The following is a 21586-nucleotide window of genomic DNA, read 5'->3' as shown; positions in this document are numbered from 1 at the left end:
TTAATTATTATATATATAATAATATATATATATATATNTTNTTTTTTTTTATTATTCTTTTTTTATTCTTTTTTTTATTTATTAAATTAAAAAAATTTATAATGTACTTATTTTTAATATCTTAATATAAATATTTATATAAGACTTAATACATATTTAAACACTAAAAATATGTAAAATTTTATTTATTTAATTAGAATTTGTTATATTTTTTTCAAATTAAAGAAATTTATTTGATATTATTTTTTATATGACATTAAATAAAAAATAAAAATTATATAGGCATCAAATAATTATTTATAATTTAGATAATTAATATTTTAGATTATAAAATTCATATGTCAATATAATTTTTAAAGATTAATAGTTAAAAATAAGAATTAATATATATAATTTATTTTCTTTGTTAAAAAAAATAATGAATATTTAATAATAAATTATTAATTTTCAAAAAAATAATTAAATTAATTAAATATAGATTTAAAATTTTATTTATACTAAATTATTTAATAAAAAAATATTATTAAAATATTTTAATTTTTTAATTAATAGAAATATTTGAGATTAAAAGAGAGAAATTAATTCATAATTAAAATAATTATAATGGATTTAATACTTATTATTAAAATAATAAAGGATTTAAATTTTATATTAAATAAATAATAATAAAAAATTATAATTATGTAATTAATTTATTTAGTTTTATGTATATTTATAAAAAGGAAGAAATATTAGATAAATTTTATACAGCAGGAAAAATAATAATAGTAAAAGTCAATAATAATAATATTAGAGATTTTAAATAAATAAAACAATGAGTAAAAAAGATATAATAATATGATAATATAAAATATATTTTTTTAAAAAAATACATAATTAAATATATATATATATTTATATAAAATTATATATTTATATATATATATATATATAATTATAATTTTATATTTATATATTACCTATTTTTTTATATCATTTTAATTAATTTTATTTATAAATATTTTTTTGTATTTATGTTTTAAGAATAATTATTTTTATTAAAAAATTAATGATTTTATTTTATATATTTAAGATATAATTTAATATATATTTATTCTAAAATAACTTATTATCAATTTAAATTACTATTGTTAATGATTTTTTTTTCCTTTTATTAATTTTTTATGAAATTTTATTTTTAATAACTATATAATATATAATTTATTTATTTATTTATTAATATATATTTAATAAGATTATATAATTATTTAATAAGGATAATAATAAGTAAATTTTGAATAGTTTAATAAGTAGAATAATAATCTGAATAATACGAACATTAATAAGAAAAAAATAGGACTATTAAAAATTATATTATAAATAAAAATTGAAAACAAAAAAATATATATATTTAAAAAAAATATATTTAATAATTACATATATATACATATTACTTTATTTTAACTTAAATCAAAATATGAGTACAATAGAAGTCCGAGTATGTGGAAGATATAATATCGGTTAGCGAATAGGTACAGGTACATTTGGCTAAATTTACAAAGGAAAAAACGTCTAATCAAACGTCGATGTAGCGATTAAAGTCGAAGAAATAAAATCCCGATACCCATAGTTATTATATGAAGGAAAAATACTTTAAAACCTATAAGGAGGGATTGGTATTTGTTCAATGTTTTGGTGTGGTTAGGAAGGTGATTATAATTATTTAGTGACTGAGTTATTAGGATAAAATTTGGAAGAATTATTAAATTAATGTAAAGGACGTTTTTCATTAAAAACAGTATTAATGCTAGCTGATTAAATGATATTAAATATAGAATATTTACATTTTAAGTCTTATATACATAGGGATTTAAAACCAGAGAACTTCATAATAGGAAGAGGAAAAAATCTACAAAAAATATACACAATAGATTTCGGTTTATCGAAAAGATATAAGGATTCAAGGACATATGATCATATTCCATATAGAGAAAACAAGCCTTTAATAGGTATATATTTAAATGTTATTTTTTATAAAAATATATATATATATATATATATATATATATATATATATTTAGGTACTGTTAAATATACAAGTATTAATTCTCATAAAGGATATGAATTATCTAGAAGAGATGATTTGGAAAGTTTAGGGTATATTTTAGTATACTTTTTAAAGGGGAGTTTACCTTGGATAGATGTCAATATAATTAATAAAGAAGAGAGGTATAATAAAATCAAAGAAATAAAAAAAAATGTAAATTTAGATTAACTATGTAAAGGTATTCCAATTGAATTTAAATATTTTTTGTAATATTGTAGAAATTTATAGTTTGAAGAAAAACCAGATTATTATTATTTAAGGTAAATTCTAAAAGAAAGATTAATTAAAGAGGGTTATATTTAAGATTATGTTTATGATTGGATACTTATACCATTTAATTATAAGAAAATAGAAGAAGTTAAAAATATCCCTATAAATTGTGATCTTATTTCTAATGAGGACGAATTTATAAAAGAATGTGAAGCAATCTGTTAAAGCGAAGAAGTATCAAAAAATGAAGTAAATAATAATTTCTCAGATGATGATGATGATGTAATAGGAAATTTTTAAAGAGATTAAGTGATAAAAAATGTTAATGTAATGTAAGCTATATAATAGAAAAAAAATGAATAATAAGAACAGAAGGAAATTATAAAATAAAATATTTAAAAAACAAATGAAACAAGTAATACTATAAATGAAAATAAATAAAAATAAGAAAAAAAGAGCGGATTGTTAAATAATGTGAATATATTAAATTTAAATAATATAAATATAAAAATATATATGTATATATATATATATATATAATATATATATATATATATATATATTTCGAAATTTTTTTTTTTATTTTCTACAATTTTTATTTAATTAGAAAAATTAAATAATATCTTTTTAAATTCATTATAATAAATATATTTTAATATTTCTTTTAAATATATTTTTTTATTTTTAAGTTTAGCTAAAATTCCTTATTTTTTATTTTAATATATATGTATATATTTTTAATTATAATTTAAAAATTATAATTTAAATATTTTTATTTATATTTATATTTTTTTTTATACTTTATTTATTTAATATATTTCTTAATACGTTTATTTTTCTTTATATTTAATAAAAAAAAAATATTTTTTTTTTTATAAATTTAAGCAAAAAATTAAAATAAAAATGCAAACTGGATTTTTTTTTACATAATAGTTTCAATAATTATAACAAACAGATTAAAATTAATAAATACGAAATTATTAACAATAAGTAAAGAATTTTAAATTAGTAAATAGTTAATAATAATAATTAAATGATTAATTATAAATAAACAATAATTAATCTTAAAAAAATATTTTATAATATATAATACACTAATAATTATAATGTGAAAATGATATAAAATAATCATAAAATATCTAATAATAAATAAATAATGATTAATAATAAGAAAATAATTTAAAAGTATATTAAAATAATTAATAAATACAAAAAAATAATTTATAATAAGTATAAGAAAATAATTAAAAAGATTTCGAAAATTAATAAATAGAAGAAAATTAAAAATAATAAAATTAATAATAAGATGAAAACAAATATTAAGAAAGCTCAGAATTAGATATATTAAAATAATAAATATAAAACACAATACCAAATAGTTAAAATGCCATAATATGTGGTGATTGTATTATTTTGCTTTAAATGGTAAATAATAAAATGAATTTATAACTTATAAGAAGTACTTTATATTATGAAAGTTAGAATTTAAATAATGAAAAAATAGATAGATATAATACAAATATAATAAAGAAATATAAAAGAGAGAAATTTTAAATAATAATATCTCCAAAAAAGTCTAATATTTGTATATATTCAAAGAAATAGATATATGTATATAATTTAAAATAAAAATCTGATAAATAAAAATGTTTAAATTTCTAGAATTTTTTGTTTGATAATTCCGAGATTCGTTGTGTTAAATTTTAGAAATTAAACGAAGACAATTTATTTGTGATTTGCAATTAGAGAAAATTCCATGTTTTTTAAATAAAACTTGATATAGATAATAAATTAGAACTTAAAAATATTTTTAAACTAAATTTAAAAATTATAGCTAATTAATCATCTTTAGTAGATTTCGAATTCGGAAACGATGATAATAATAAATATGTAGACTTAGATTTTTTATCAGTTTATTTTTTAGATTCTTTTGGCCATATATATTATTTATGTCCTTTTTTAATTGGCTAGGAAAATATAGACGCTATTAAAATATTTCATTTAAAGGAAGTAGTTTAAAAGTAAGTTTATTATTATGAAAAAAAAATATAGATAAGGAAAAAACCAAATATTTTAAAGAATTATTATAAGTAATTTGCAAAATTATAAGTTATTCTAATTATTCTTAAGATCGAAAAACTCTATATGTATAGGAAAATGTCTTTTAACAACTTGAATTAGATTTAAACCTGAAAACTATAAATTGTTAAGTAGATAAAGAAAGCAAAAGAACAAATCATGGTTCAATATATAAAAGAATACACAAAATTTAAAATACAGAGGAATGTTTTCATGTTTTTATATTAACGGAATCTACACGGTTTATAGAGAAATATGATAATTTTAAATTAGAATTTTTTATGAAAAATTATTCAAGATTAACTATCTTTTATTCAGTTACTCCTGTTTTACCGAAATATTTTGATTATGATATTTGCTTTTTTAGGCTTTTTAAATATGGTAAAGTTAAATTTATGTGTCCTTTGAAAAAAATACTACTTTAGACTGGTTTAGATTGTTCGTTTTAAAAAAAATGGATGGATAATTAAACTCCGAAAATTCTTGGAAATTTTCATGATATTAATTATGATATTGTTTTTGTGTATTTTAATAGAGTTTTTGCTCTTAATTTAAAGAATTTGACTAAAATTTAAGGAAATTTATTAGATTATTAGGGTTTAGTAAAATTTATGTGTTTAGTTAATTCCGAGGACCAAAAAAATTTTAATAGAGAAGAATTAAATTTAAAAGAATATTAATAATTAGAAGAATATTAGAAAAATCTATTTAATTTCTCGTTTTTTTTTAGTGTATATGATAGACAAACGTTGTTTTTGGCAAGTTGGAAAAATGAGAAAATTGATTTTAAGTATTTTTGTTTAAAAAATTTAGGCTTGTTTTATGATTTGGGGTATAAATAGGCTTAGTTTATTAAAAATAAAGAAATTCAATATAATTTGCATGTTTTAGTAAATGTTGATAAATTGACGAGTGGAAAATATAAATATGAAGATTAATTATAGGAAAAATTAGATATTATAAAAGAAGAATATGAAAATTTAGAAAGGAAAAACAAAAAAGGACTGGAATTGGTTAATTAAATAGAATAAAAATTGCTTTAAAAATTTGGAGAATTCAGGTTGAAATTTAATGATAAAATGTAAAATTTTTAAAGGAAAAAATTAATAATTAATTAAAAATTAAGTAAATTATTTAAAGATTGGAGTAAAATTGATTATTCGAATTTAGGGGAAATTCCAGTTTTTTAGAATGATAATTTTATCATTTTTTTTAATTAAATGGATAATAATTTAAATGAGTTAAATTAATAAATTTAAATGTATTTTTTAAAGAGAAATAAAGAAATTTTACCTAGTTTATAGAAATCTCATATTAGATAAGATAAAGAAGATAAAGATAATACTTAAAATTATACTGAGATGTTGTAAAATATTTAAATTTTTATTAAAAAAGGAGAGATAGTTTATAATTATGATTTTTTTTAGAATATATATAATATATAAATGATTAAAAAAAAATGGTTTAATTATTTGTATATATATATGTTTATTTAAAATTAATATATCATATAGTAGGTTAATAATATGTTTTTTTATTTTTTAATAGGATAACTTTTTATCTTTTATTATTTAATAATAGACTTATAATATATTTTTGGACTATTCTTTCATATGATGAAATTTAGAAATATAATTATAGATTAAGAATTTTTTTTTTAATTTAAATGTAAAAATATTTTAATCTTGTTATTTACTAATAAATAAATAGAAAATATTATAAAATTGTTTTTGTATAAATAATATATAGATATTTAAAGTATTAAGAAGAATCTATTAATTATAAATAAAATTTTTATTAACAAAAAAAAAAAGAAAAGAATAAATATATTCAAATATATAATAATATTTTTAAAATAAAAAATAATATTTAATTATATATATACTTTTTAAGTTAAACTTATAATATTTATAGTTTTTTTTTTATATATATTTAATAATATGTTATTGTTGTAAATTAAATATAAAAAAAAAATTCCAAAAAATAAAAATTAATATAAGAAATTTATTTTAATATATATTTTTTATTTTAATAGATTTTTTAAAATAAAACAAAAATCATATTTTTTATATGATTTATGATTAGCATAGATCAGCTTCTTTAATAGTTAAGTTTTTATTATCCAAAACTTTAACTGGATGAGCAGTTTAGAGTTAAAAATTTCCATTAACAGGTGCAATTCTATAATATATATATATATAATTATTATATTTATATATATAAAATTATAATAAATACGAATTAGTATAATCATATAATGTTTAAATAGTATCGTCTACATTAATTCTGACATTTATTGCTGTTCCATTATGAAATCTTAATTTAATATTAGTAGTTGGTTTATTTTCATCAACATTTATTTATCCTTTTTTTAAATTAGGTTATTAAATCTATTAAGTAAGAACTTATTATTATTATTAATTGGCACCTAAACTAACTCCTTATCCAGAAAAAGCAATATATGAAGGTGGTGGAGGAATTTTAAAAACTTCTGATCTATAATATTATATAATAAATAAATAAAAATGAATATATATAAAATAAATATATATATATATATATATATATATATAAAATATATATTCGCTCTTTATTATCTATTAAATTCTTATATATTTTTAAAATTTATCAATATAAATAAAAATTAAATAATAATTATTTATATATAATAATATTAAATACTATAAATTTAATTCAATAATAGATATATATATAAAAATTTGAATATATAAATATCTATATATATATATAATAAAAAATTCCATACATTTATATATTTAAAAATTATTTAATAAAAATTTGTTTAATTTTATATAATTACCTTTTATCTTCTAAGCTAACATCTAAACCTTGAGGATATTTTTTTCTTAATTCAATTGGAACTTATTATTAATTTATTTCTTTCATAAATTATTTGTTTTCTGGTAAATTATAGTCTCTGAATTCACCATCATCATTCAAAGTAAAACCATTGGAATAAAGAGTTATTTTTATTTAAGTTTCTAGTCTTTATCCACTTTATTATTATTATTAAGTATTCCTTTATAAAATAAATTAAACATATATTTAAATAAGTATAATTATATAAAAATATATATAATATATATAATATATATATTTATATATATATATATATATATATTTGGTTTATTATATATATACTTTTTTGCTTTTTCTATTATTGCTTATAAATCGTCTGGATTTTCTACTGCTAAACCGCTATTTTTTTATTTTTTATTTTGTTTAACTTTAGTTATTATATAATGCAAAACCTTTTTTCACCACCAACATATGAGTTAGTATTCTTTTTGTCCTTTTTATCTTATTCTTTTTTTTCTGTTTTTTTTTATTATATTTGCATTTTTAATAATTTTTACCTTTAAGGTCGTCTAATGTTTTAAACATTTTTTTTTATATTATATAATCTATTCTTTAAATAATATATATAATAATTATATATTTTAATAAATAATTTAAATAATATGTATATATTTCATAAATTGATAATTATTAATATTAGATATTAATTTATTTAAAATAAATTATTTATTATATTAATTTTTATCCTAAATATTTTTTTATCGTACTAAATAAAAAAAAGGATGTAAAATTTATATATATAATTTTTTTATTTGAATTAATTTATTTATATAATATATTTATTTTCAAGTAAAATGATTTTTGATAATATTTTATAGAACTAATAATATATAGATATATATAATTATTATTAAAATAATCTATTTATATATTTATTATAATAATTTAAATAATCATTCAGATTACAAATAATTATCTATATTTATAAACTATAATTTTATTTATTTTATTTTAAATCTAGCAAATATAATTAATTAATATTAAAAATTAAAATGTATTAATATATAAATATTAATTATTTTTTATAAAAAAATATTGCCACTAATAATTTTATATAAATATACATATTTAATTTATTTTAAGAATTATCAAATAAAACAAAATATCGAAATTAAAAAAAATGATATTTGAGTAAATAAAAATAATATTAACAATTAAATACATATATATATATTAAAAATAAGTTAAATTTAATATTAAATGGAAAACCCAATTACATCTTATATTGATTAAGTATTGAATTAAGAAAATTTAACTTGTGAATAAATTTTAGAAACAGATAATATAATTAAAGAAATAAGATAAAACCCTACAAAATTTATTAAATTGTAATCCATTTAATATTTAAAAAATAAAAATAAAAGATTTATATATAAATAAAAGTTTGAAAAAAAATAAAACAATTTTACATTAATTACTAAGATATGCAATTGATATTCCAGATGAAGAAGGAGATGATGAAAAAAAACTATATAAGTAATAATATATATATATATAAATTTATATATATATATAAAATATATATTTATATTATGTTATTTTTAATAAATATCATAATAATTTTTATTATATTGTTTATTATTAATTATATATTTATAATAATTAAATTTCAATATAAAAAGTGTTTATTTATATGTAAATATATACATAAAATTAAATTTAGATACCCTTTTATTGCTAGTGAAATATTTGATTCTAACTTAAAAGGTATAGAAGATATATTTTTTGATTTAAATAATATAACTGATAATATAGAAGTAAACAATTCAATAAATTCCTTACAAGAATAAGTATAAGGATATGAATAACAATAATCATAAGAATAAGAAATAATATAACAATAAGTATAAGAATAAATATAAGAATAAGAATAATAATAAGTATAACAATTATAATAAATATAAGAACTAGAATAAGAATAAGTATAAGAATAAGAACTAGAATAATAATTAGAATAAGAACAAGAATAAGAAGAAGATGATATCCCTATCAGACGTCGCTCATGTATTAAATAAATAGAAAATAATTAATAAAGAGTAAGTAAATTAAATACCGATGTTAAAATTTAAACTGAAGTATTTGAAGTTAAAAATAATTAGATTTTATAAAAAATTTTTAGTTATATTAATGGAGAAAAAAAGTTCACAAATGAAACATAAATTGCTTATTTTGCTAAAGTATTTTATTCTTTACTAACTTTAAATGGAGAATTATATAGTTATGTCAAAGATTAAAAATATTTATTGAAAAATATAGTAGATTATGCCAAAAACGCTAGTTTTTAAGAAATTTTAAGTGAATTAGTAATAAATGTGGGGTATAATTTGGAAGATTAATTTGATAAATTTAAAGATTTAAGGATATATGTGTTATTTTTACTAAAAGAGAAATTTATAAATGGGGATGTGTATGAAAAGGAGAATATTTTGAAGATTTTTGAAGATATTTTTCAATTAGAAAATTTGAAAAATCCATAAAATATAGCCCAAAAGAATATTTTCGAGTACGTTTTTTAGGATGTATTTGTAGAAGATTTTTTCGGTATAATTTTGAACGAAAATTCATGCAGTTTATCAGTTGGATATTCGGCTAATTTAATATTTTTTTTGGTTAATTTTTAAATGAAAAATGATGTTTTTGTCGAAAAAAAGAATGAATTTCCTTTTTAAAGCGTTTTTTTAAAATATAGTGAAATTTTAGTAGATTAAATAGGTAATTTTATTGAAAAAAAAATAATTTTTTGGTTTTGGAAGAGTTTAAATTTTTAGTTTATTTTCGAGTTTTTTTAAATGGAAAAATTTCGAGATTATTCATATTTTATTAAAAAGGAATTTTTTGAAAATTTGCCTTTAAATTATTTTGGAGTTTTAATGGAATAATCTTTTAATTTTATAAATTGGAACTATATTAGAAGAAATATTGGGGTTTTGCATATATAAATAAGAAAATAATGATTAATCTTTATATTTTAAATAAATCTTGTTTTAAGAAAATTCATTTGTGGAATTTTTATTAAGAAACTCAGGTAAAGAAAAAGGATATGGAGGTGTTTTAAATAAATTAGGGAGAATCATTTATAAAAATGAGTCAAATTTTGATGAGTTTTTAAATGAAAAATGGTCAGAATATTTAAATGGATTTTTAATAAAAGTTATTTAAATAGAAGATTAAAAATGGTATTTTTAAGAAAAAAATGATATATTAGTAAATGAAAGTAATTTAATTGAGGATGATATTGAGAAAATATATTAGGTATTTTTAAAAATAATATATATATATATATATTTAATTATTTTTTAAATTAAATAGAGAATTAATAATTATTTAGAAAGCAAACAAAATAATATAAAAGATGATAATTAGAACAATTAGGAAGAAAATATTTAAATATAATAAAGTTAGTAAGAATCTTTTAAAAAAAATATGATAAACGAAGAAGTATAGAGTGAATATTTAATTACATAATTAATTAAAAGAAAAGGAAGTAAAAATAATGAAGAAATTTGATTTTTTTTTTTTTTAATTTTGTTGTAAAATATTAAAAATAGTATATATGATATGTTTTATATATATTATATTTTATATATATTTATTAAAAATATATAAATATTAATATTATTTATTTATATATTATATTATTTATTATATTATTTTTTTTCTAATTATTAATTTATATATTATATATATTTGATATTTAATTTAAATATTAAATTAATTTTTTTATATTAATAAAAATTATCAACAAAAAATAAAAACACATTAATATTAAAAAAATTAATATATTTTAAATAAAAATATTAATATATATATGATTAAAATTAAATTACTTTATAAATATTAAAAATTAGATTTAAAAAAAACTAAAATACATAAAAATAATTATATTAAAATAAAGGTTGTTAATGATTAAATAAAATTTAAAAGTTAATATAATATTTTTATTTTTATTAAATATTTATTTTAATTAAGGCAGATGTTTTATTTTATTTATAAAATTATAAAAATATATTTATTTTTATTTTTTTATTATTAATACAATTATGAATTAAAATAAAATCAATAACATGTAAAAAACTGCTTATTTTATTAATAAGAATCAAACGAAAAAAAAAATGATACATTTGATAATGAATTTCTTGAAAATAAATAATAGGTAAATCGAAAATGGAAATATATATAGATATATAAAAATATATATTTATATATTTATATATTTATATATTTATATATTTATATTCAATAAATTTTCATTTTATATACTTCTTTTTATATGATTATTTTTATTTATAAAATCAATTAATATAATTATTCATTTTCTTTTTTTATATTTTTTTAATAATATTACTTCATTTAAATTATAAAAAACATAGATTATAATATTTATATTTATAATTTTACTTATATTTAAAAAAGACTTAAGCTTAATAAAAGACATTATTTAGATATGATAAAGTTAATTCTAAATATATCAATAACTAATTTTTTGTGTAATAAAAAAAAACATATAAATATATCCTTATATTTTAAGTTTAAATAATTATCAAAATTAAAATTTAAACTAAAAAAAACATTAATCTGAGAAATTATTTTGGGATAAAATTAATGAAATTATATATTTAGATATGGAAAATTCTTAAATAAATAAATAATAATAAAATACTTAATTTATCAAAAATAAATAAAAAGAATAAATTTTTAATTATAGAAAAAATACTTAAATTTCTATATTACCATTAATAAATAATTAAAAATTTTAATAGAATTTATATTTTTAAAATTAGAGAGCTTATTCTGCTAGTAATATAATACTAGAATAACAAAATATAAAAAATAATTAAATATATTTAGCATTTGAATAAGAATAAAGTAAAAATTTAGATTATAAATAAAATGATAAAATAATTAAATTAAGTAAATAATAATAAAAAATAGATAATACGTAATAAAATAATAAAAAAGATAATTAAAAAATTTAATATTTAAAATAAAATGGAAACTAAAATATTCAATAATAAGAGTATAATAATAATGATAAATAATAAAAATTAAATTTATTAAATAATACAGAAAGCAATAATAAAAATGAATAAGATAATAATAATAATATTAATAATAATAATACTAATAATAATAAATAATAATAATTATAATAATAATAATAATAATAATTATAATGAATTTAGTTTTTGTTATGAAAACAAATAAATAAAAACTTCTTAAGATTATACTGAAAAATAAACTTTTTCTAAATAAAATAAAGTAAATAAACATTTTCTTTAAGGTTTTAATCTTAAATGTAAATAATAATCTAATTTAGTTAAAAAATTTTTAATCTTGATAATAATTATACTTCTTTTAAAGGATATTCAAAAAATTTATTTAATTAAAATATTTAAGATTAAAGAGCTAATAATTTTTAGTCTTTATAAAGTTCAAAACTTATTTATAGTAAATTTAATAATATAATTAATGAATGAAAAAATAATACATTTATATTATTTTTTTATTTATAGTTTTATTATTATGTTATAAAAATTTTAATTATTTCTATATTTTTTTTAAAATAAACTTTTTTTATATTAATTTTTTTAAAAAATAAATAAAATTTCAATAATTAAAATTAATATATATATATACTTTTACTCTATATATATTATTTCAATATTCTGTACTTATATTAGATTTTTTATTTTTAGATTATGGGGGTACAAATAGCTTTTGTTTGGGTTTTGTTTATGTATTTTATTCATTTAATTTATGGAATTTTTATTCTATATTGCATTATATTTAATCTTTCATATCTTAAGGTAATTTTCTTTTTTTATTTATATTTAATTCGTCCTCATTATTATTTTATTGCTAATTATTTTTAGTTTTTTATAATTAGTGATCAAATTAAGATTGTAGTTTATTATTTGTATTTAAAAGTGATTAAAATGATGGTAAAAATTCTTTTTTAACTTATTAGATTTTGGGCTATTCTTTTGTTTCTAATTTTATTACTTTTTTATTTTAATAATCTTATGAATCACTTGAAGAATCATAATTTACAATCATTTTTTATTTCTAATATAATTATATAAAATATTTATTTTAAAAAACAATAGAAAGGATAAATATTGTTTAGTTATTAATTTTAATATTAAATTATTTATAAAATATTTTTATAGTTAAAATACTCATATAAAATATGGTTCTTTTATTATTATTTGATATTATTATTTAGATATTTTTATTAATTTTTTACTTTTATATTTTAAAAATATTACAAATTATGATATTTTTAAGTTTAAAGTATATTTTGTTTTTAAGATATAATATTTTTTTAATATAAAATAATAATGTTTAACAATATTAAAGCATTTTTAATCATATTTAATGAAATATATCATTTTTTTGATGATCAAAATATATTTTATATTTATAAAAAAATATTATATTAATTTTTTTTAAAAAAAAAATAAAGAAAAAGTAAATAAACAATTTATTATATAATAAAAAAGTAATAAAGAATATATTAAAATTAAAAAAATATTTTAACAAATAAATATAATTCTTTAGTTAATAAATAAAATTTTTAATGTCATTTTTATAATTTTAAGTCTTAAAGAATAAGGTAAAATTAGAAAATAATAAATTCTTAAAAAAAACATATTAAAAAATACAAATAAATAAAATAAATTGTTTAATATGATATATTATGAGAAGTATTTAAAAATATTAAATATAAAAATTAATAAGTAAAAATTTAATATATATATAGAGAAAAATAAGATATAATAAATTATAATTTTTTATAGATTTTATATCTAAATATTAAAATATATATATTTATTTAAAATTTTGAGATTAGTTTATAACAAAATATATATATATTAATAAAAATTTATATAAATAAATTTTAAAAAAATATAAATAAAAAATGATATATTATTATTGAATATTTATATATAAAAAAATAATATATATATATATATATAATTATTAAGATATATATATATATATATATATACATATATATATATATATTTAAATATATTAATTAATAATAAAATAATGTAATAAATATTTTATAATTAATTATAATAAAATAATTTTTATTAAAATTTTCTTTCTTATTTAATTATTTGAAAAACAAGTAAATATAATTTATTATTTATTATTTTTAATTAGTTTAAATTTTTTTTATATAAATATATGAATATATTAAATGTATATTTTGTTTATATATATATATATATTTAATAATAAATAATAATTAATATCTTAAATTAAAAAGTCAGTTTCAAATATATATTTGCACTCTTTATTTTCTTTATATAGTTTATTAAATATTTATTAAAAATCTTAAAAATAAATTATTTTGTTATGTATTTCTATTAATATAAAATAATATTAAATTTTTTTACATTCACTTTTTTTTATGTAAATGAATTATGATTTATATTGCTATTTTTAGTTGCTAAAAAGTCATAAATATATTTAAATATCAACATTATAATTATAAGTATAATTTCAGATTATTTTAAATATGAAATTATATAATATAAATATAAAAAAGTCTAAATTTTAAAAACTCTTTATATATATATATATTTATATAAAAAACTGCCTTTTTAAAAGTTATTCATTGTACTTTTTACTATAAAAATCATATTATAATGTCCAATTAAATGCATAACATATTTTTTTAAGATTTTTTAAATAATAAATGATGATTTATAGATTAGAAGGGGCTGTTTTTTCAATTTTATAGATAATAAATTAATGCTCTAATAGATATATTTGGCTTAGATTATTTTGCTGTCGATTCATGATTATATGATATCTTCGAGGCAAAAGTAACCTTTTTGGAAATAATATTTTAAAAAAATAAAAATTATTGGAGGTAATAATCAATTTTTATAGAATTTATGGAAATTGCTTGATTTAGTTTTATAAAGAGTACTGTATCTCTTAAATATAATATTCTAATTGTAAAATTAATATTTAATATTGAATAACATTAAAACTTATTAATAATATTATTATAAAATGAAATTGTTTTATTAACCTTCTTATATAACTGAGTCATTTAATTTATAATTGGAAATAAAGGAAAATAATAATATATTAAATTGAGGCTTAAAAATAGTGAAGAATTATTAAAGAAGTTAAAAAACAAATGATTAAATTATATGTTTAATTTTATTTAATATTAGAATTTTTTGTATATATTTATATTTTATATATAAAGGAAAAAAAGGCTATATATATAATTTTTTTCATTTTTATTTTTTTAAAAAAAAATAATAAAAAAATTTTAGGAATAAATTACTTAAAATAAATAAAAAAAAATCAAATAAATAAAACTTTATAATAATAAATAAACTATCTCTAAAATTTATATATATATATATATAAAATAATATATAATGTCCATTGATATAAATAAAATAGTTCGTTTAAATAATTTTATATTTTTAATATTGGCATTTTGTACGAAAAAAGTTTACCAAAAAGATACATGTATACATACTGATTCAGAAAAATTCCTAAATTGGGTCCTATATGGAAATGCTGTAATATTTGCATTTATCATTATAGCATTATGTTTAAGTAAATTAAACATAATTTAAAAATTATTAGAATCTTGTGGGGCTGTAGTAGTTACGATTTAAAGCTTTGCATTTATAGGTGGACTTTTTTTATATAATTTAATAACTATGTTTTTTGGCATATAGTAGTATTTTTTTAAAAAACCACCCGAATGTACTGAAATGGAACTTTTTATGATGTCATGTGCTTATATTTATGCAGTTTGGATTTTTACAATTGGATATTAAATTGTTTGTAAAATTTTCAATGAGAATTTTTATAGGGAAAGGGATGAAGATAGATATAATAATATATTATATAATAATAATAATAAAGTTATATATTGAAATTTTTTTATATATTATTTTTTATTTGTAAAAAATTAAATAATTTAACTTTTATTTACTTATTATTATATTGTTAATAATAATAATAATAATAATAATAATAATAATAATAATAATAATAATAATAATAATGGCATCTTTAAGTCCTCTACCGTTATAATCTTAATTAAATGGTGTTTAAGAATATTATTTATATAATACTGAGAAAAAATATATACATTAAAAAGTAAAAGAAATAGAATCTACATAAGATTATTTATAGAAAATTGAATAAAAGTATTTATAAAAATGTATTTATTTTTAATATGAAAAAAATATAAAAATAATAATATGTACATACATATATATATATTTGTGTTTTTTTTATAAAAGAAAATAAAAACCATGTATAAAATAAAGATTCAATAGACGAGAATTATTAAATGAAATAAAAAGACTAAAGAAAAATAACTAAAAAAAAAAAATATTAAAATAAAATAGAAGTAGATGGTGAATAAACTAAATAAAATCAAAAAATAAATTAATAAATAAAATAAGAATAAGATATTACATATTAGAAATAAATAACAAAGGAATAAATAATAAATGAAGAATATATATAATAAAATGAAAAAATAAATTAGAAATAATATAAAAAAAGAATTTTTACACAATAAACTCGGAAAATTTAATTTCCAAAAAAAATAGAATAAGTAAACTAAGTAAGAAAAGAAAAAAAAAAATTATTAAATTAAAAAAAAGTCTTTTTATGATATTGAATAATAAGTTTTGGAAAATTTATTAAATTATGAAACTGAAAATAATCTTCCTCTCGTTTTTTCGAGAAGTCCTTAGAGTAATTTTTCTTAAAAAACAGAAAATAAAGAAACTTAATATAATTAAGATGATTTCTAGTAAATTTCGAAAGTTATTTTTACAAAAGAACACTCTAATCCCTTTAAATATTAGAAATATTATTAAATAAATGGGTAATTGATTAAAAATATTGATTAAATATCAAATTTAGAAGGAGAAGATAGTATTATAAAATAAGCTAAAGTACATATTGTGGATTTAATTAAGGCAATTGATTCTACTTAATTGTTAGATAATTAAGAGGTTTTAAATTTATTTATGAAAGACTTAAATTAGTTTAAACTGCATTAATAAATATTTAATATTTTATAAGAAAGTGTATATTTAAGTAATATTAAATTAAATATTATTAAAGAAGATGAGAAACAAGATATGGAAGATTTCGAAAAAGAATACAAACTTGTTTAAGAAAAAGGATTTAAATTAAAAGATAAAAAGAAGTTTTTTAGAATATAAAATTATAAAATATTTTAAAGGAAAATTGGTTTCAATTTATATAAAAATAAACTTTATGAAAAAAAAATAAAAAAAAAGAAGAAAAAAAAAAATATATATATATATATTTTTATTTCCAAAAAAAAAATAATAAAATTATTTTTAAAAAATTTAAATATTTTTTTTAAAAATAAACATAAAATGTTTAAATGTACTATAATTCATGTTTCATTAACCAATTCTGCATAATTTCCATTAATATTATCAATTTAATCTTTATAAATTATATTATCCTTATCTTATTTTCCGAAACCCTCATATTCTTCTATATTTTTTTTAATAACATTCAAAACACTTGCATCTTCAATAGTTGATGGAATTTATTCAATTTAAAGCCCATCTACCATTCTTTTTAATGTATACCTTAGTATTTTACCGCTTCTAGTTTTCGGTAATTTTTCCACAACAATACAGTGTTAGAAACTGGCTACTGGTCCTATTAATTTTCTGATAATAGCCACACATTCTTATTCAAGTATTTTTTTATCGAAACTATATCCCTATTTAACCACTACAAATCCAACTGGAATTTCTCCTTTGAAATTATCCTTTTTGGCTATAACAGCTGACTCTACTATACTATTATGACTCAACAGACATTCTTCTATTTAAGCAGTCGATAGTCTATGTCCTGCAGTATTTATGACATCATCGATCCTTGTCATAACATTTAAATATCCATCATTATCGAAGTAACCACAATCTCCAGATTAATAATACCCAGGGGCATCTTTTAAATATTTTTAAACAAAAGCCTCGTCGTTATTATATAAAGTAAGCATAAAAGAAGGTGGTAAAGGTAATTTTATACATATTTTTCCCAATTTATCTGCTTCATTTATTATATTATTATTTTAATCTAAAATATGTACTATGAAGCCAGGTGCAGGTTTAATTGCAGAGCCAGGTTTTATAGGAAAAGTGTGCAAGTTTTTATAATTACAGCTAATTATCCAACCAATTTCAGTCTACCAGTAATTGTCGTTTATAAAAACTTTTAGATGAGACTAAATCCATTCATAAGTGGGCACATCGCACCTTTCCCCAGCCATAGAAACTCCCTATAGTGATGAAATATCAGATTTCAATATAAATTTCCCTTCTGGATCTTCTTTTCGGATAGCTCTTAGAGCTGTAGGGGCTGTATATAGACCTTTAACCTTTTTTTTATATATATTTAATATATTAAATATGTTTATTATGTACCTTAAACTTCTCGATGATCTACCAATATTAACCAGGGTCAGGGTATGTAGGTTTACCTTCAAATAGAATAGTTGTAGCTCCTCTTAATAAAGGTCCATAAACTATAAAGTGATGTCCCACAACCCATCCAATATCACTTCCAGAGAAATAAACGTCTCCTTTATGTATATCCATGATATGTTTCATTGTCCAAGAGCTAGCAACAGCGGTTCCGGCAGTATCTCTAACAATTCCCTTAGGAGCTCCAGTAGTACCTGATGTATAAAGTATATATAAAGGATCTGTTCCATTAACAACTTCACAATCTGAAGTTTCTGCGAAATGCATTGCAGTTTAATAATCATAATCTCTATTTGGTTATAGTTTATTTGATATTTATTAACTTCTCTATAATAATAAAATCTTAATATTATCCTATCTATTAGCCAAAATTATAGCTTCATCTAATATCTCCTTAAAATCAATAATTTTATGGGGTTCTATACCGCAAGAAGCAGATAATATTAAAGACGGATTTGAGTCTTTTATCCTTCCAGCTAGTTCAAAAGCAGAAAAACCTCCAAAAACAACAGAGTGAATTGCACCTATTCTTGCGCAAGCTAACATACCGAAAACAGCTTCAGGAACCATAGGCATATATATTATAATTCTATCACCTTTTTTAACACCTAGTTTTTTATATACACCAGCTAACTTAGATACTTCAGTATGTAGTTGACTATATGTGTATATTTTGTCTTTTTTTGTATATGAAGAGTAATGTATTAAAGCAGGTTAGTTTGGCTAGTCTATTAAATGACGATCTATACAATTGTAAGATAGGTTTAATTTAGAATCAGGGTACCATCGCCAAAAACCAGGGTTTGAGTGGGTTTTGTCAAGAATTATTTAGGGAGGCGAAAACCAGTCTACTAAAGAAGTTTATTCACGCCAGAATTTTTCACGTGTTTCTGGGTTTGTAGATTATTCATAAGCAATTGTGTAAGGATTTTAAGTCATGCTTTTTTAATATATAAATTATTATTTATTTTTATATTTAAATATAATAAATAAATTTTTATTTTTGGATATTTATATTAACAATTTTATGATAAAAATATATTATAGGAATTATTTTTTTAATTTAAAAATAAATAAAAATGAAATAATTATTTAAAATATAAAAAAATTTTAATAATATAATAAAATATTAGAAAAAAAAAAAATAATCATTATTTTGCTTAAATTATGTTACAATATAAAATTAATTTATAAAAGAAATATAAATATAAAAATATCTTCATAAAAAAAAAAAATCGTATGATTTTTTTACCTAATTTATAGAAATTAAGGAAAACACATAATTTTATCTATATTTTTGATATAAATAAAATAAAATATTTTATATTTATATTATAATTATAAATTAATTTGTATTTAAGTTAAAAATTAGATATTAAGTAATCACTAAGATTAAAAATAAATAATTTGTTATAATAATGATATAGTATTTATAAAAATAATTTAATTTTATTTAAATAATAATAATTTATATATATAATATTTTAATTTTAAAACTAAAATTAATAAAAATTATTTAAATATATTTTAGATTTTATTTTGTTTTAAATATATTTTATTTTTATCAAAAATATGTAAATTAAAAATAAAAAAAAAAAAAAAATATTAGTAATATATATATATATATATATATATATATATATATATATATATATTTATACTTAAAAGTATATCTATTCTTAAAATAAATATATTTTTAATATATATTTTATCAAATATATTTATACATATAATTTTTTTTTTTAAATATATTTATAAAAGTTATTTTTTTAACAAAAATAAAAAAAACCAATATAAAATGTAAATGGATTTTATTTTATAATTTTATTATATATATTTTCTTTTTCATTAGGCTTTATTACTAACTTATTTTAATGGTATTGTTTTTCCTTTTTTCGTATTTTCATATTCTTCTTTTAATAAATCTAATTTATCTTCAGTGCTAAATATTTATTATTCCATAGCTTTTTCTTTTTCTCTTTCTTAATTTGATTTTGCCCAATAATAATGATGCTATAATTTATTAATTTTTTTTTTTTTTATTAAAAATATATATATAAATTATATTTACTTTTAAATCTTAAAGTTAACTACACAAAGCATCATATTAATCTTCGATTTCACTTAATCTTTTGCCTTTTTTAAAGTAAACTCTAGTTTTTTCTTTTGCTATTAATACTAAGTATATACTAACACATAACATTGCTATACTAAAAAATATTATTGATAATTAAAACATTTTTTAAATGCTTCTTTTGCAATTTTAAATTTTTTTGAAAGATTATATTATTATTTTATTTATTTTTAAAAAAATATTTTAGAAAAATTATAATATAATATAAAAAAATTATTCATTTAAATTTTTTCTATTTTTTTTTTTTAAATTATTTTTTTATAGTTTTTTTATATGTTATTACTAAACTATTTTTATATTTCTATTAATAAAACTTTTATTTTAAAAAAGTAAATAAAATTAAAATAATGGTTTTTAAATCAGGAAATTAAATTTTATTAATATTAATATATTTAATCTTTAAATTTTTTGTTTCTTTTATTCCTATTTATTAATTTATTTGTTTTATAAATTTAAATTTGTTTTAAAATTTATAATTTTAAAATCTAATTTATTAATAAATTTAAAATAAATATATAAATAAGAAATTTATTATTATAAATATTATATATTATTTAAAAAAAATTAGTTTTATATATAATATATAATTTTAAATAAATTTATAAGTTTATAAAATTATTTTATTAATCTTTAATTAAATAATTAATAAATGTTATA

The 21586-nt window shown here is 15.1% G+C and overlaps 2 protein-coding genes across 2 annotated transcripts, besides 48 other annotated features; both read right to left on the bottom strand. All coding sequences in view use genetic code 6, as the record gives it.

The window, feature by feature from the left end:
• Nucleotides 1-41: 41 nt before the first annotated feature.
• Nucleotides 42-76: a microsatellite.
• Nucleotides 46-75: a microsatellite.
• A 774-nt stretch (nucleotides 77-850) lies between the features above and the next one.
• Nucleotides 851-972: a microsatellite.
• Nucleotides 881-933: a microsatellite.
• Nucleotides 881-957: a microsatellite.
• Nucleotides 884-956: a microsatellite.
• Nucleotides 973-2018: 1046 nt separating the features above from the next.
• Nucleotides 2019-2056: a microsatellite.
• A 736-nt stretch (nucleotides 2057-2792) lies between these two features.
• Nucleotides 2793-2859: a microsatellite.
• Nucleotides 2860-3035: 176 nt separating this feature from the next.
• Nucleotides 3036-3063: a microsatellite.
• Nucleotides 3063-3101: a microsatellite.
• Nucleotides 3068-3144: a microsatellite.
• Nucleotides 3145-3462: 318 nt separating this feature from the next.
• Nucleotides 3463-3542: a microsatellite.
• An 11-nt stretch (nucleotides 3543-3553) lies between these two features.
• Nucleotides 3554-3609: a microsatellite.
• A 1864-nt stretch (nucleotides 3610-5473) lies between these two features.
• Nucleotides 5474-5514: a microsatellite.
• Nucleotides 5515-6378: 864 nt separating this feature from the next.
• Nucleotides 6379-6418: a microsatellite.
• Nucleotides 6419-6557: 139 nt separating this feature from the next.
• Nucleotides 6558-6608: a microsatellite.
• A 5-nt stretch (nucleotides 6609-6613) lies between these two features.
• Nucleotides 6614-7780, bottom strand: IMG5_170280 (nsfl1 cofactor p47, putative; the record flags this gene model as incomplete). Its single annotated transcript, XM_004029884.1, has 5 exons — nucleotides 6614-6871; nucleotides 7197-7415; nucleotides 7538-7594; nucleotides 7648-7711; nucleotides 7753-7780. Coding segments are annotated over 5 exons (626 nt in total), but the record flags the coding sequence as incomplete, so codon positions are not given.
• Nucleotides 6905-6958: a microsatellite.
• Nucleotides 7081-7122: a microsatellite.
• Nucleotides 7451-7517: a microsatellite.
• Nucleotides 7466-7517: a microsatellite.
• A 28-nt stretch (nucleotides 7781-7808) lies between the features above and the next one.
• Nucleotides 7809-7869: a microsatellite.
• An 868-nt stretch (nucleotides 7870-8737) lies between these two features.
• Nucleotides 8738-8786: a microsatellite.
• Nucleotides 8787-9037: 251 nt separating this feature from the next.
• Nucleotides 9038-9233: a microsatellite.
• Nucleotides 9234-10787: 1554 nt separating this feature from the next.
• Nucleotides 10788-10908: a microsatellite.
• Nucleotides 10855-10993: a microsatellite.
• Nucleotides 10863-10907: a microsatellite.
• Nucleotides 10863-10908: a microsatellite.
• Nucleotides 10863-10936: a microsatellite.
• A 430-nt stretch (nucleotides 10994-11423) lies between the features above and the next one.
• Nucleotides 11424-11461: a microsatellite.
• Nucleotides 11447-11491: a microsatellite.
• An 836-nt stretch (nucleotides 11492-12327) lies between these two features.
• Nucleotides 12328-12430: a microsatellite.
• A 1025-nt stretch (nucleotides 12431-13455) lies between these two features.
• Nucleotides 13456-13492: a microsatellite.
• A 638-nt stretch (nucleotides 13493-14130) lies between these two features.
• Nucleotides 14131-14179: a microsatellite.
• Nucleotides 14180-14216: 37 nt separating this feature from the next.
• Nucleotides 14217-14294: a microsatellite.
• A 1959-nt stretch (nucleotides 14295-16253) lies between these two features.
• Nucleotides 16254-16311: a microsatellite.
• A 1237-nt stretch (nucleotides 16312-17548) lies between these two features.
• Nucleotides 17549-17584: a microsatellite.
• A 27-nt stretch (nucleotides 17585-17611) lies between these two features.
• Nucleotides 17612-17660: a microsatellite.
• A 15-nt stretch (nucleotides 17661-17675) lies between these two features.
• IMG5_170270 (propionate-- ligase, putative) lies at nucleotides 17676-19724 on the bottom strand. The gene has a single exon (XM_004029883.1). The coding sequence runs from the start codon at nucleotides 18831-18833 to the stop codon at nucleotides 17691-17693; it is 1143 nt and encodes a 380-aa protein (XP_004029931.1). The 5' UTR covers nucleotides 18834-19724; the 3' UTR covers nucleotides 17676-17690.
• Nucleotides 19725-19856: 132 nt separating this feature from the next.
• Nucleotides 19857-19913: a microsatellite.
• Nucleotides 19887-19923: a microsatellite.
• A 197-nt stretch (nucleotides 19924-20120) lies between these two features.
• Nucleotides 20121-20166: a microsatellite.
• Nucleotides 20167-20224: 58 nt separating this feature from the next.
• Nucleotides 20225-20288: a microsatellite.
• Nucleotides 20232-20288: a microsatellite.
• A 118-nt stretch (nucleotides 20289-20406) lies between these two features.
• Nucleotides 20407-20455: a microsatellite.
• Nucleotides 20446-20480: a microsatellite.
• Nucleotides 20480-20527: a microsatellite.
• An 828-nt stretch (nucleotides 20528-21355) lies between these two features.
• Nucleotides 21356-21403: a microsatellite.
• Nucleotides 21367-21408: a microsatellite.
• An 89-nt stretch (nucleotides 21409-21497) lies between these two features.
• Nucleotides 21498-21541: a microsatellite.
• Nucleotides 21542-21586: the final 45 nt, after the last annotated feature.

This window comes from Ichthyophthirius multifiliis, assembly GCF_000220395.1.
Source record: "Ichthyophthirius multifiliis unplaced genomic scaffold scaff_1120509251255, whole genome shotgun sequence".
Lineage (NCBI taxonomy): Eukaryota > Ciliophora > Oligohymenophorea > Hymenostomatida > Ichthyophthirius > Ichthyophthirius multifiliis.
This window is presented reverse-complemented; position numbering and strand designations above follow the sequence as displayed.